The 15,128-nt window shown below is 53.3% G+C and overlaps 1 protein-coding gene across 2 annotated transcripts; it reads right to left on the bottom strand.

The window, feature by feature from the left end:
* Positions 1-4,429: 4,429 nt before the first annotated feature.
* SLC29A2 (solute carrier family 29 member 2) lies at positions 4,430-13,733 on the bottom strand. Of its 2 annotated transcripts, none has more exons than XM_081278016.1 (12): positions 13,593-13,733; positions 13,266-13,347; positions 11,805-11,965; positions 11,482-11,621; positions 10,982-11,116; positions 10,166-10,263; positions 9,889-9,973; positions 8,831-8,973; positions 8,471-8,576; positions 8,300-8,385; positions 6,613-6,812; positions 4,430-5,970 (listed from the first exon to the last, which is right to left on the bottom strand). In XM_081278016.1, exons 1-12 carry the CDS (start codon positions 13,619-13,621, stop codon positions 5,859-5,861), a joined length of 1,377 nt encoding a protein of 458 aa, XP_081134142.1. In that variant the 5' UTR covers positions 13,622-13,733; the 3' UTR covers positions 4,430-5,858. The 2 variants fall into 2 exon arrangements, with proteins under 2 accessions (XP_081134142.1, XP_081134143.1); XM_081278017.1 differs by having other exon boundaries at positions 12,068-13,347; positions 13,593-13,659.
* Positions 13,734-15,128: the final 1,395 nt, after the last annotated feature.

Raw genomic sequence — 15,128 nt, forward strand, 5'->3', positions numbered from 1 at the left:
TGAGGCGCTCGGGAAAACTGAACAACAACTCTCATACATGATTAGCACATTCATTGGCGGGAACAGGTCGGGCGGGGGTGATTGGTCACTCCTAAGGGGGGGGGTACACATTCAAACTGATTGGTTAGGGCCCTGTATGCTTACGTGACAAACTGCACAGGGCCCTAGGCTAAATGGCCAGTAGGGCGTTGTCTTAACTATCTCAGGAATTTCAGGTTCTGGGTGTAGCAGAGGAACTTTAAGATGCCCGGTCTTTTACATTTTAATTCAGGCTTTGCAGCTTAGAAACTTTACCCTTTCATTCCCCACTCCTTTTTCTGACTACTTTTAATCTTAAAAGTAATGGATCATAATTATTGAGGGGTCTCACTTTCCGTTTCTGCCAGTGAAGCATACTGCTGTCTGATAACCATGAGTTTCACCTGTCCAATCTGAGCCTGGAGGAAAGAAACTATACGGTTAAGTATACAGGGTCCCACAGTTAGTAATAGCATAAGAATGATCAAGGGTCCAGCTAGGGCTGATAGAAGGGTAGTTAACCAGGGGGACTGGGTGAACCAAGACTCAAACTGTAAGGGTCGCGAAGCGTCGGAGAAAGAGACCACACGAGACTAGCTCCATGCAATGGCAAGGGGGATTTATTGGGGATCTGTTCCAGCGCGCTGGGGCTCCGTGCTCACTCAAGAAGGGAGAGCAGCCCAGAGCCCAGAGCAGAGGTCAAGCAGAGCTTAAGTACACTTTTTGGAGAGGGCGGGGGGGGCTTTGCATACATCAGAACAAATCATCATGAGGCTCGGGAAAATTGAACAACAACTCTGATACATGATTAGTCCATTCATTGGCGGGAACAGGCTGGGCAGGGGTGATTGGTCACTTCTAAACTGGGTACACATTCAAACTGATTGGTTCGGGCCCTGTGACAAACTGCACAGGGCCCTAGGCTGAATGGCCAGTAGGGTGTTGTCTTAACTATCTCAGGAATCTGGGTGTAACAGAGGAACTTAATAGTACCTAATCTTTTACATTTCAATTCAAGGTTTCCAGCTTAGAAACTTTACCCTTTCAAAACCACCCTTGTTGAGTTTCCCTTTCTCTCTGGTGCTCTTCAAGGCGTTTTCTTAGTTTACTCATGGATTCTTTTACAACTCCAGTATGGTCAGCATAAAAACAACATTCTTCTCTCAGTGCAGCACAGAGGCCCCCCTTCCTCATGAAGAGGAGGTCTCTAATGTCTTCAAGTCCTGATCTATTGCTGTTTCTAATTGGGCCATTTGTTGCGTCCCCCGGATCATAGCAGCTGCTCCCGTACCCACTCCTGCAGCAGCTCCTATCCCCAATAGTATGGCCAGAGTGAGGGACACTGGTTCCCGGCAGAAACGGGTTATTTGTCCCCCTATTAAACCTTCAAATGATTCTGCATCATGAAAAAGCACCCTGGGGAGTATTTGTACCATTACACAATAGTTTGCAGAGCTGTCAAACACCTGAACTGAAATGCAAGGAGTTAATCCTGAGTCACACGCCCACCATGTTCCTTTCTCAGGGACTAGAAAGCCCTGCGTGACATTGATTTCTCCTATAATGTTGCCCTGGTTTGGGGTTGAACGGGATCTGTGTGGGGTCCTTTATGTCAGGGAGGTCCCAGTCAGAGAGGCCTATGGCCAGTTGACAAATGTCCGGATGGAGAGATGGCCACCAAGTCCATAAGGGGGGTGTATGTGAAATAGACCATACTACTTGTCCAGTGGGATTTATAACTTGCCAGTGTTGCTGAATAGGCTGATGGGGATTAGGACTGCTGGTGGTCAGGGGAAGAATCCATAGCCCTACCCACATGACGGACAGGCAACTTGAGAGGGTTACCAGTCTGTTCCAGTTTCCAGCCGGAGTCTGGACAACCCCAGTAAAATAACCCCCAGGAAATTCCCTATTCACATTCCTGTCCCGCCCTAATGGATCAGCGAGACCCCAATACAATGGACCCCAGGAATTGCCCTCCTGTCCCACCCTAAATGAAGCCTATATAAACCAGACCCTTGCTTCTGCCTGACGCCGCTTTCTGCCCTGAAAATGAGCCACACCAAGGTTCCACCAATTGACTCTGCAGCTGAATCTTGAATAAAGAAAAGCTTGAGGTTTACTTCCCTTCTCCCAAATAAGATATTGTTTCCACCTAAAACTTAAGAAGAAATATGAGAGAGAGAGAGAGAGAGAGAGAGAGAGAGAGAGAGAGAGAGAGAGAGAGAGAGAGAACCCTGAGGAGAAAGAAAGAGCAGAACAGGATGCCAATTGGCTCCATCTTGGTATCATGGCAACTCCAATGACTGCAAAGCAGGGCCCTGTTCTGTCATGCCAAAGATGGCCCCCATGTCCGGTTCCTTCTAATGTACCAATGGCCTCAAGACCCATACCTCTCCCCTTCGCCTTGTGGCTTCATTCTCCCAAGAGAGAGGAGGAGATTGGTTCCTCTCACCAGGAAAGCTGGACCAGGCTACCTTACAGGCTGCCGGTCAGCCAATGGGTGGCTTCTCTGGCTCAGAACTCACCCCTGGTCCAATCAGCGAGAGAGGCCATTCTCATTCAGACCTGGGACGGAGACTGAGGCCGGGAGGCCTGCTGGCAATGTGTAGCATGACCAGAGCTGTGGTGTGAAATGCTTCTTGTGTAGAAGAATTCTAACCAGGGCTCATAACAGAGCAACTTGAGGGTGAGGAGACCCCTCCAAGGATTTGCTGATGGAAACTGGCTGCTCTAAGGGAGTCTCAGACTATTGGCAAAGCCATGTCAGGACCTGGGAGGTGGCAATACCTGGGGACTGGACATCAGGAGAGGGACAAACCGGTGTAGCCCATTAGCCCAAAACTTGGAAGGAAAACTTGGGCTGCGTCTAAGGGAAAGAGGACAGGACGGGAAGATGGAATTCCAGGTTGTGAAGGATGCCTGTGGTGGGACTGTGCTCTTTCTGGGGCCCATCCTCCACTGCTCAGCCCTACCTTGGTCTTGGTCCAGGTGTTGGGTGACCTCTGTGGTTTTCATGAGTCTGCCTGGCATGCCAGAGGGGGTTGCCTTCTTCCCTGCTTATCTCAGAGAGTACAGCTAAGCCTAGTCCTCTTTACCAAAGACTCTGGGGACTCCAGCTCCTGTTTTTCCCTGGGATCATGAGTCTGAGCTCTAGCTATGACCTCACTCCAGGATTCCACACTTGAGTATCAAATGTCCGCTGCTTCTAAATAAAGGACTGAATTCGAACCCAGGACACCTGACCAGCCTATGTGCACTTAACCATGGGACTAAATGGCCTCTGTAGGGGCAGCTGCTCTCCTGTGTCCATCCTCCTCTCTGCGAGTTGCTGCTCAGGCCTCATCTCTGCCTCCCTGGGCTGCAGGAATAGCCTCAGCCAAGCCTCTCTCCTTGTCCCTTCTCTGTGGTTCACTTACCACAGGCAGCCACAGGGGAGTCGTTCCAGCAGAGGGCTCCAGGGTTGCTTTTCCTTGATTGCAATACGAAGTTCAGATGCTTTGACTTTGTACAAAAGGCCCTTCATCCTCTCTCCTAACCCTCCCTCACCCCCTAGGAACCGTCATCAGAAGTCCCCACAGTGTACTCCATGCTCACGCCTCCCACCTAGCACCCCTGATGGAGGTGCCCCTTCTCCACCTCAGTAACTCACCCCTCAGGGCCCAGCTGGAAAACACTGCCTCCAGAATGCTTGCCCTGACCTCCCAGGTGGGATCCATGGCTCCCTCTCCTGCATCACAGGCTCTCACAGGCCTTAATACACATTACACTCTGCTTCCCATGGCCTTGGCAGTGGGGGCTGCATCCCCCGGATTCCAGGGTCTCCAGACCCAGGGCCTGGCCCAGGGCAGGTGTCTGTGAACAGTGGTCAGAGGAATGAACCCTCACTTGGGGTCTGCCCTGTGGTTTCTGGGCAGGTGCCCCGTGCTGGCTCAGCGCCTGATACACGGCAGGTGGGCAGAAAATGCTTGTTCTTTTCTGGGCTGGGCAGTTGGTGCAGATGTGTGAAGATGAAGCCAGCACTTCATTCTGAGAACTGGCTGTGCTGTCAAACCCTTTCGGGGCTGACTGCCTCTCTCAGGATACATTTCTAAGGAGAAGCCCTGGCCTGGCAGAGGACGCAGATGAGAGCCAGGGCTAATGGCAGGGGACAGCTGTCCGTCCAGCAGGTGCTCCTCTCAGGAGGAAAATACAGGGCTCCTGCTCCTTATAGGGCCAAACACCCTTGTCTGTCATGTGGCTCAGAGGAACCAAAACAGGGATGCATACCAACACCAATCCCTGTCCCTCTCAGGGCTTGTCATTTCACCTGTCAAGTAGGCACAATCATTCCCACCCCACTGAGCTCACTGTGGCCAGCTGCACACAGAGCCAGCTGCACTTTGAAAATAAAGACTCCATGAATGCATCATACAAATGAACAGGTTGTAATTAGACCCAGGAGCTGGGGCAGAGGGAGAAACAGGGCAAAAGCCAGAGTATGTGCTTAGGGATCCTGTCCCAAGTCCCTTGAAAAGAAGCACGTGGTGGGCAGGAGGGACAGCACCTTCATGGAGGGAGATGGGGGCTGTGTCCCAGCTCTACCATGGGCCGGTCACTTCCTCATGGGACTTGGTTTCCTCACCTGTACAGTAAGGGAGACACAGTCCCTGCCCAGTTCCTTCCAAGGGCTTTAATGAGGCTTAGTGAAGGAGTGGGTGTGGAAGAGCTCTTCACAAATGGAAAGTCCACCGTATGCAAGCAGGCTAACTGCTCTTCTTGAAGCCAGGCCCGGTTGGGTTCTGGGAAGTGGGGATATTAAATGTTGGCCAAGAAAAATACTGTATTAACTGGGCATGGCGGCGCAAACCTATAATCCCAGCATCTTGGGAGCCTGAGGCAGGAGGACCCTCAGCAACTTAACAAGACCCTGTCTCAAAATAAAAAATAAAAAGGGCTGGGGACGTAGTTCAATGATGTCTCTGAGTTTAATCCCCAGTACAAAACAATAACACTGAGGACCAGGTACGGTGGCACACACCTGTAATTCTAGTGGCTCGGGAGGCTGAGGCAGGAGGATTGTGAGTTCAAAGCCAGCCTCAGCAAAAAGCAAGGTGCTAAGCAACTCAGTGAGACCCTGTCTCTAAATAAATAAAATACAAAATAGGGCTGGGGATGTGGCTCAGTGGCTGAGTGCCCCTGAGTTCAATCCCCGGTACCAAAAAGAAAAAAACAAACAAAAAAAAAAAAACAAAAAAACCAAAAAAAAAAAAAAACCACTGAGGCTCAGAGCCAGGTCTTTTGAGTACCCTCAGATCCTCAGCACCTCTTCCTTCATGCTCCCTTCAACTTCCCTAGCACCTTTTTCCCTGCGTGGGAGAGAGGACTATTGGGTGGCTGGGGTCCAGGACAAGGAAGAGCCCCTGCCCTGGGTGCCCCCACCTCCCACTTTGATTGGAGGTCCAGGCTGCATCAGCTGCACCTGCAGCCAGGCCTGCTGGCAGTTCTGCTCCGGGGTCAGCAGGTGGAGTTCTTGATTAACAGATGCAGTCTTGATGCTGGGGGAGGACCTTGGTCTTCACCCTCTTTTCCTTGATTGCCATCTTCTCAATGTGGTCTTCTGTGAGTCTAGATGAAGTCCGTTCTCTGTGAGGTGTAGAATGATCTGTGGTGGATTCTTTCTTGCAGAACCCCAAGTAGACAGCAGCCAGGGATGGAGAGTGGCTTCTGCCGCCTCCTGTGCCTGCAGCCAAGAGCCTGCCCAGCAGAGGCCTGAGCTCAGCTTGTCATCCCTTCTGGGCTGGGTCTCAGCTCCCGGAGACGTGCTGAGAAGAGGACTGCCAGGAGCCCTGACAGGCCTTTCAGAGCAGTGCCTTGAAGAGGAAGGAGAGGGAGGCTCCGCAGGAGAGTCCCAGGGCCAGGAAGAAGGTCATGAGGGCGCCAGCCACCTCCCTCTCATGTGGCAACACCTGCCTGGAACACAGGGGAATAGAAGCTCTTAGAAAATGCCAGGCCCAAACCCCGGAGTAGCCCTGTGGTTCCCCACTCGCCCCTACACAAGACACCTGAATTCCAGTCTGTGTGTGACCCCATTCCTGTGTGTAGTTTCCCTATATATAAAATAGGGCCACTGAACAGACACCTTTCAGGGCCTTTGGGGTCCAACACTATAGGATTCTAGATCCCATGGCCTTCCTTCTTGACAAAATGCCCTCCAGCTTGTTCTCCACATCACCTGACTCTCCTGAGATTCCCAACTCCTCTGCCCCTAGAGGAAACAGCCCATGAGCTTTGCTTTTGAAAAAAAAACCTTAGCGCCCTTTTAAATGAGAATCTCTGCACTAAATGGGCTCCAAGGAAGGACTGTCCAACCCATTTATTTATATCAGGGGAAACTGAGGCCATCCCAGAGGCCCCAGAACCAGTGCCCAGGCTATGTAGGCAGGTACCTTCCAGCCAGAGGCCAGCTCAGCAGTGAAGGCCTGACCCACAGGGTGGCGCCAGTGAGGCATGGGCACAGCCAGCAGGGCTAGCCAGATGGCCAGCTCCCTCCCTGGCAGCTGTCCCTCCTCAAAAAGCCAAGCCCCCTCCGCACCCCAGCACCTGCCCCCAGACCTGGGCGCCAGGCACATGGTGAGGGACACCAGGTAGCCATTGGAAACGGCGAAGAGCAGCATGAAGGTGATGAAGTAGGCGTCCTGAGGGAAGAGGATGGGCAGCCGGGTCCGCTCAGGCACGTGGCACAGCATGAAGAGTGGCACGAACAGGAAGCGCAGGCACACCAGTAGGGGCAGCAGCCGGCTGTCCTCATCTGGCTGTGGCACAGGCTCGGTGAGTGCTTCCCCAGGATACCCATGAGAGACCCATCAACCATCCCCCGAACTCCTCTGCCCTGACCCAGGACTGGGGCCTCTAAGGAACAAGGACTGGGCCATGGCCGCCCAACAACCAGGACAGGCCTGGGGCTAGCCTTGGCCTTGCCCTAGCTCTAGTTTGGGCTTTCTCCAGGGAAGAATTGAAGAGGCCTTAGAAAGCATCCCTGGCTTCCAAACTTAGTTCCCCAGGGCATCCCTAGGGGTTCCATATCCTCCTTAGGGGCAGATGGCTTTCTTTTCCTTTAAATTTATTTTATTAAAAAAAAATTTTGAGTTGTAGATGGACACCATCCTTTTTTTCTATTTTATTTTTATGTGCTGCTGAAGATCAAACCCAGTACCTTACGTGTGCTAGGCAAGTGCTCTACCACTGAGCTATAGCCCTAGCCCTCTTTTCCTTTTAGTTTTTTGATTGGCACATAAAAGTTGCACATACTTATGGGGTACCGTGTGATGTTTCAATTAGGTACACTTCTAGCATTCAAATCGGTGAGCATATCTGTCTCTTCAAGCATTTATCATTTCTTTTTTTTTTTTTAATTTTATTTATTTTTTAGTTTTCGGCGGACACAACATCTTTGTTTGTATGTGGTGCTGAGGATCGAACCCGGGCCGCACGCATGCCAGGCGAGCGCGCTACCGCTTGAGCCACATCCCCAGCCCCGCATTTATCATTTTTTGGTGGTAAAAACATTCAAAATCGGGCTGGGGATGTGGCTCAAGCGGTAGCACGCTCGCCTGGCATGCGTGCAGCCCGGGTTCGATCCTCAGCACCACATACAAACAAAGATGTTGTGTCCGCCGAAAACTAACAAATAAATATTAAAAACAACAACAAAAAAAAAACATTCAAAATTCTGTCTCCTAGCTTTTACAAAGTATATAGTACATTATCATCATCTATAGCCACCCCACTGTGCAACAGAACCCCACAACATATTTTTCCTATACAAATATAACTTAATACTCAACATATGACCTCTCCCAGATGGGGTTTCTTAGTAGGATGGGAAGCTGGAGATCCGGGCCCATCCTGCCTGGATCGGACAGCAATGCTCTGCTGCATTTCTAATGTCTCTAAGGGAGATTTCATTTAGCACCTTGCTAGAAGCAATTTGGAAACAAGGAATCTTGTTCAACCCCTCACCAGGTATAGGAAACTCCACATGACATTCTCTGAACACGGAGGGCTGGGCCCTGGGCTGGACACTGTGGACACAGAGGTCAACTCTGGATAGCTTCCATTTTCGAGAAGCTCAGCCCAGGCTTGCATGTGCCAGAGGCCAAGCGCTTACTGCTGCTTGGCAGGCTCTTTCACTGCAGACCAACAGGACTACTAGGAAGTCACTTTTTGCAATTTCATGTCCTCTGGCCACCCCCAACTGCTTCCTATAAATTGGCAGCTTGTCCAGCCCAGCTGTGCTCACCCACAGAAAGTATGAGGTCAGGCTCCGCCCCAGCCAGTCCATGACATTGAAGAGCAGGAAGCAGCAGATAGGGTTGAAGAACTGACCTGGGGGAGACAAAGGGTGGCTCACCCTGGTCCCTGACTCTCCTCTCCTGTCTCCCTCTATCATTTTCTGTACCCCAACACTCACTCCATTTCCCAGGACTGGTGGAGCTGGTCACCATGGCTGTGATGGCAGGGAAGACCGACAGGGTGACTGTGAAGACCAACACAAGGCACAGCGCCGTCAGCCAGATCTGGGAGCCGGAGGCAGGGGTGTGAGCGGGCAGGGCAGCCCCGGCCCAACACGGGCCCCAACCTTCTCACCCCAGCCCTGCCGGGGTGTAGGACACCAGGGGCCTGGCCCAGTTGTGTCCATGACCTGCCATGACCCTATGACAAGTGGATATGAAGACCCCATTCTAGCCTAAGAGTGTCTGCTGAGGACTGGAGAGGGTGTCCCACCCTTCTTCCCCAGGAGTGGTGGCTGGGGGTCATCTCCCAGCTGTACCTTCTGGAAGACAATGAAGACTGAAGGTTTTTCTAGCTTCTGGGGCTCATCTAGCTCTGGTTCCAGCTCGGGCTCCTTCTCAGGGTCAAGATCTAGAGTCAGAGTTGCCACCTGGGGGCTGTTGGGAATCCCATTCTTCTCATCTGGGGCAAGAAGGGAGTGTGGGGTCATGTGATCTAGGTCTCCCAACAGTCAGCCCTGAAGGAGGAGGATTCCCAGCAGTTAAAACAAGTGACCCTTCTCCAGCCCAGGGTACCAGCAAAGGGAAGCAACGGTGGCAGTATGCCACCTATTAAGCCCATGTGTGTGCCAGGCAACAAGTTAAGTGTCTCAGATGAGTTGTCCCATTGCCTGCCATTGCTTTGCAAATGAACAAACAGGCTGGAGGAGTGAAGTGGTCTGGTGACTTTTCTAAGGCCACTCGGCTTAGGTGTTGTGAAGCAGGATTCAGAGCTCGCCTGCAAGAAGCTCCGCTGCCTTCCCATTTTTGTTTTTGTTTTTGGTACTGGGGAGTGAACCCAGGAGCACTTTAGCACTGAGTTATGTCCCCAACCTTTCTCTTGAGTCAGGGTCTCACTAAGTTGCTTAGGGCTTTGCTAAGTTGCTGAGGCTGGCCTTGAACTCAGCCTCTTCATTTTAAAGAGCAGACAACTGAGGCCCAAAGAGCAGCAAGGCATGACTTTAATTTCAGACTTCCCTTTGAGATCCTCCTGTGCTCACCCAAGGCTCTGGAGCAGGTCATGGTGGTGCACACCTACAATCCCAGTGGCTGGGGAGGGTAAAGCAGCAGGTTTCAAAGTTTGAGACCAGTCTCAGCAATGTAGCAAGACCCTGTCTCAAAGTAAAAACAGGGCTGGGGATGTGTTCAGTAGTTAAGTACTGGTGGGGTCAATTTCTGGTACAAACAAACAAACAAACAAACAAACAAAAAAGCGAGAGAGAGTACACAAGGCTCCTAGGAGCCAGGTTTAGTTAGGGACAGAGTGGAATGCTTCCAGCAGAGCTGGCTCATGCTTCCTCTGGGTATCCCACCTCCTCAGCGAGGTCCTGGGGCTTACCAGCCTGGAGGAGCTCAGCTTTGGTCTCTAGCTCGTGAGTTGGGGACCGTGAGGGCTTCTTGGCCAGGTAGTAGTGGGCAAACTCCTGCAGAAGCATGGAGAGTATCAGGACGGCTAGGTGAGGTGTTTGGATCCCTCCCCACACCACTGGCTTGGAGGCCAGGACACCCCAGTGAGTGGACATGGGTCTCTTCTGCCTCCCCTGTGCTCTCCCAGAGCCTCACTCAGGGCTCTGAGATGCCCTGAGATGGGCCCTGGAACCCAATGGCAGACTCACCAGGTGTGGTAGGCTCAGGTAACACACGATGGACATGAGGATGCCCACACAGGGCGTGATGAAGTATCCCAGGGCAGAGGTCTGGGCATCCACACCACCTGCAGAGGAGAAGGGGCTGGTTCTGCAGCTCCCATGTAGCCTCTAACTCCTGTCCTCCTTCCCAGAGTGCACTTCTCAGATGCCCAGCCTCTTCCCTTTTCCTTCACTGACTGAGTCTCATATGATGCCCCAGTCTGGCCCTTCATCCTTCTCTTTTCTCTACATGCCATTTAATATTTTATTAGTTGTTGATGGACCTTTGTTTTTATTTATTTATATGCGGTGCTGAGAATCGAACCCAGTGCCTCACACATGCTAGGCAAGCGCTCTACCACTGAGCCACAACCCTGGCCCTCTACATGCCATTTTGTTGAGCATCTACTATGTGGCTTTCTCTTACTGCAGGCTCAGTACAATCTCAGCAGGAACTGTAATAATCATTTATGTGGGGAAATTATGGCAGAGAGGTTAAATGCCCCATCCAATGTGCCCAGCTAGTAAAGGCTGAGATGGATTAAAGCTTGTGTCTATCTCAAACCTACGCCCCGTCCCTTAACCTCAATCTGCTAGAACATATCAGGGTTGACCCCAGGATCCCCTTCCTGGTCATTCTCCCTCACTGCAGAGCCCAAGAGTCTGGCTCCCAGGCCCAACCCCCACTTCTCCATTACTCCATCACCTCTGTCTCCACCAAAAATCCAGGCACCTTCTGCACACCCTCTGTGATCCCAAACCTCAGAGGCCACCCCACACCTCCAGCAATCCAAGTCCACTCACTGGCCATGGACATAAGCATGGCAAGGGCAGCGAAGATCCCAGCCAGGCCCTGGCCGCTGAGGAAGAGGGTGCTGTAGGTGGATGGCATGGTGCCCAGCTGCCCGAAGAGGCTTCCCTGCAGAACTGCACAGAAGGCTGAAGAGAGACAGGGACATGGCTGCCGCTCAATAAGGCAGCCTTAGGGGCTTCTTGGAGGAGGCCTTGGCAGAGCGCAGGGGGACTCTGGACTTGGCTGTACTGGGGTGAGCTGTCCTTGGGACTCTGGACATTCTACTGCAACATCCCATTCATTCCTCTTCTGAAACAACCACTGGCCTGTGGGGCTAGGTGCCAGGAGGCCAGCTCCAAGGTCACTGTGGGGCCTGGGACAAAGGGGTTTTCCTCTCCCTCCAGGCCTCAGTTTCCCCATTAGAGATCAGTGGTGCTGTCTTATCTTCTTGCATCTCTTGGGCCCTTTCTGTTACAGGGAGGAGGCAGGGGTGGGGGACAGAAGTGCTCACAGTTGATGAACCAGACAGAAACCATGGTGATGGAGAAGAAGGGCCCAGGGCTCATGTCCACCTTCACCAACGCTGCTGTCAGGGCGAAGAGCAGCAGGATGCCCAGCAGGCTGCCCAGAATGCGCACCACCTCGGGGATGCTACTCGGAAAGGGATAGAGAGCATCACATGGGCCCCGGCCAGGCAGGGGGTGGTGGGCAAGAGGCGCTGCCAGGGGCAGGACAGTGGGGCTGGGAGGGCCAGGCAGGTGGAGCAGGGGAAGGATGGGAGGTCTTCCTGGGCCCAGATGTTAGGTACTGCCTTGGCAGGGGATGGGGTCTCACCACTGATACAGGAAGGAGTTGAGGAGTGTGAAGAGCAGCAGAGGCAGCTGGGACAGCAGCGTCACCCAGTTGTTGAAGTTGAAGGTGTCTGTGGGGCCTGTGTGGTTGGTGCTCAGGGTCCCAGCTGTGCTGTTGGCCTCTGCCAGCCGCCCCTGAAAGTACTGCCAGATGGGGAGGAGGAGTAAGGTTAGGCATCCCTAGTCTGTCCCTTTGCCTCCTCCCAGGTGTGTGATTGCTTGGTTAATGCTTTGGGGACTACTTGCCTTATCCCTGCATTGTCCCCAGCACCTGGAACACAGTGGAAACTCCATGGTTATGCACTAAATTGAATGGCTGGCATATGGAACAGGGCCCAAGCACTAAGAACCCCCAGCTCAAGCCTCCACGCATCTCTGGATCACCCTGATCTTTAGTCCCTAGTCCTCCCACAGCAGTCTCTAGATTCATTCATTCCATGGGTATTTACTAAGTATCTACAGAAGTCAGGCTCTGGCTTAGGTGCTGACCCACTGCTTTCTCCCTGGAACATATATCCTGTCACTTCTCTGCTTAAACACCATTTACCTTCTACCCACACCTTCCTATTATGTACAGGGTAAACCCCAAGAGTTTGGAACAATATTTAGGAACCCTGCAATATCAGATCCCACCCTCCCTTTTGTGTCCCATCTCTCACTCCATCCCACTAAGCACCAGCACCCCAGGTTCTGGATCTTTCTCTGAATAGGCCCTTGTCTCTGTAAGGAATGCCCTCTTTCCTCCTGACCACTCCTCCATCCCCCAACTTTGCCTACCCCACACTCAGCTTATAAATCTTCTGTGTTCTCCCTCCCCTGAGAACCACAGCACTCTGATCCAAGCCTGGGAAGGCCCGTGTCACCTTACATTATTAATGGCTCTGACCCATCTTATTCTTAAGACCAGAGACTGATTCATCTTTGGGCCTCTGGGGTCCAGAACAGAGCACATCTGCAAAGTTACTGCACTGAATATAATAACCCAGTCCTAAAAAGAATGCAAAGTCCACACTTCTGCCTTCCTTTCAGAGAACCAACACTGAGGATAGACTCTCCCTCTGGGATGGTTTCTCTTTATTCCTAGTGGCTGGTCCACGTAGGAGCACATTAAATGTTTGCCTAATGTATTTAATTCCATTGTAAAGAAAATCAGAGGCTTGGATTACCCACTTTTGTAGTGACTGGACCAGAAATAACGACAGAGAAGGTGGGTGTGTAGCTCTTTTGCTGGTCTTAGACCCCCCCCCCCCCAGCTGGTGGGCATTCCCCAAAGTTTGGCCTTCTCAGCCATGAGAGAGTATTTCCATTCTCTGAGGCGCCATGCTTCGGCGAGCAAATGGGCATAGTGAGGAGTTTAAGGCAGCAAGGGGAAAAAGCGCCTGGTGAGCCTCAGTCCAGGGCAGCTGGAGGGATGGAGGGTGTTGTGGCCACCGGGCTGTCTCACCGGGATGGCGGTGATGAAGAAGTTCCAGGGAAGGAGGGTGCCCAGCCCCAGGATGAAGAAGCTGATCCCGACCAGGTGGTAGCTGTGGGGATCAGTGAGAAGGTCACCCCAAGGCCTCCTGCCGGGCCGCCCCTCCCGCCTCCCAGGCCATCCTCCGGAGAGCGTACTACAACCCCCATCACCCCCACGCAGCAGCCGAGGGAGTCGGCTGATGGGAATTGTAGTCCAATACATCTTCTACGAACCCCGGGGTGTCTAGGGGAGCGGGATTGTTCTGCCGACCGCCACCCGGGCCCCAGGACACACGGCACCGGGTTCCCATCTCACCTGTCCTGCGGAGCGTCTCCTCGCGCCATGGCCTTGGCAACGGAATGCACCGGGATGGGAGCGCAGAGGGGAGGCTGCACTCGCTCCTACGCGGGGCCGGAGGCCGGAGGCCGCGGGGACTGGGGGCCGTTGTCCCTGAACCCGAGTTCGGGCTGCTGGAGGTGGGGTGGGAGCTCCAGGAGGATTTCCGCGGGTCTCAATCTCCACAGGCTCGGGCCTTAGCTCCGCCTCCGGGGCGGGGACAGAGGGTCGCACCACCTTCCTCCGCACCCCAAACCTTGGGCTCTTTGGGGGCGTTGTGCCGAGTCCTACCTTAGGGTCTCCCTACCGGCCAGCCCACACCACCAGTGTGGCTTGGGGCAGCTGACCCGATGGGTGTCGCCGCTGCACCTCTCCGCAGCCCGCTGCCTTGCCCGCGGGCGTCGGTCCTGGATCCCTGCGTCGAGGGAGGGAAGGGGAGCGTCCCTCCCACTCCCCCGCGGAGAGCTCTGCGGCCCCCCTGGCCCGGACTTTTCTTCCCTTCGCCGGCTGCAAGGTGCTGCGGAAGCCGCGTTCGCGCCCCCTAACGTTGGGGTTCACCCAGGGCGCCTCTGCAGAGCCCCGTCCCAGGGCATAACTCGAGCAGGGCCAGCGCGCGGGAAAGCAGGAGCCATCGCTTGTCGCATGTGGTCCTGGCAGGCTGCGCGGAGTTGGGTCCCCCCGGAGGCCGAGGAGCGGGCTGGATGCCCATGCTGGCGGAACCCCCAGGCGGATCTGGAACACAGGCAGACAGACTAGCCTTCTCCAGCAGGTGCCTAGGGAAGCGCCTGGCCTTTGGGCAGAACAGCCGAGGTGCTGGCCCTGCTGGGGCGCCGGGGCGGGCTTCCGGGCCGAGGTGAGCTGAGCCGCGTTGGGAGCCGTGAGTGGTTAAGCAGAGGCTGGGAGAGAAGGGTGCCCCGGAAGTGCGCTCCCTCCCCGCGCGCTCTGTGCCTCAGCTGTCTACATCACATCTCATCAAAATGAAGATGCAGCCACATCCCGCTCTTGTTTTCGTGGGAAAACTTTGAAAAGATTCCAAACCATTGCAGTTTCGAAATTGGTTTGCTTGGTCTGTCTCATAATTTATGAATGGGTGTGGTTTCTCTGGGATGCTGGAGAAGCTAGAGGCTCTAAAGCACAAATTGTTTTCATAAGTAACGACATTTTGTAACCATCTCCAGATTACTTGTATTTTTCCTCCAGCCACCTGTGGATCTGTGGGGCAACCACGGTGTTTGTCTGGTTCACGGCTTTATTACTACCATCCTCCCCCGCCCCCTGCGGCGTGGGATGAATGCTTGGTGACAAATAGATTGGATTGCAGTGTTCTGCAGGGGAGTTTAGGGAGACCGGGGACAGCATTGGGTTACACTAAGAGAAAGTTACTCTCTTCAGTTTTCTTCCAAGCTTCCGAATATATCAAAGGGGAAAGTCTCAGTTCACGTTTTTTAGCACCCTCTAAATCCTCCCACCCTACAGGGACCTCAGGACCTGTCTTAACAATTCTATCTAAATACA

Source organism: Spermophilus citellus (genome assembly GCF_964194105.1).
Source record: "Spermophilus citellus genome assembly, chromosome: 2".
Lineage (NCBI taxonomy): Eukaryota > Metazoa > Chordata > Mammalia > Rodentia > Sciuridae > Spermophilus > Spermophilus citellus.

Excerpts from the sequence above, each read along its gene's own strand:
- SLC29A2 (XM_081278016.1), bottom strand. The coding sequence starts at position 13,621 with ATGGCGCGAGGAGACGCTCCGCAGGACAG. Across the intron at positions 13,348-13,592 it reads GGAGACGCTCCGCAGGACAG|CTACCACCTGGTCGGGATCA; the intron begins GTGAGATGGGAA and ends TGATCCCCACAG. Across the intron at positions 9,974-10,165 it reads ACCTGAGCCTACCACACCTG|GAGTTTGCCCACTACTACCT; the intron begins GTGAGTCTGCCA and ends ATGCTTCTGCAG.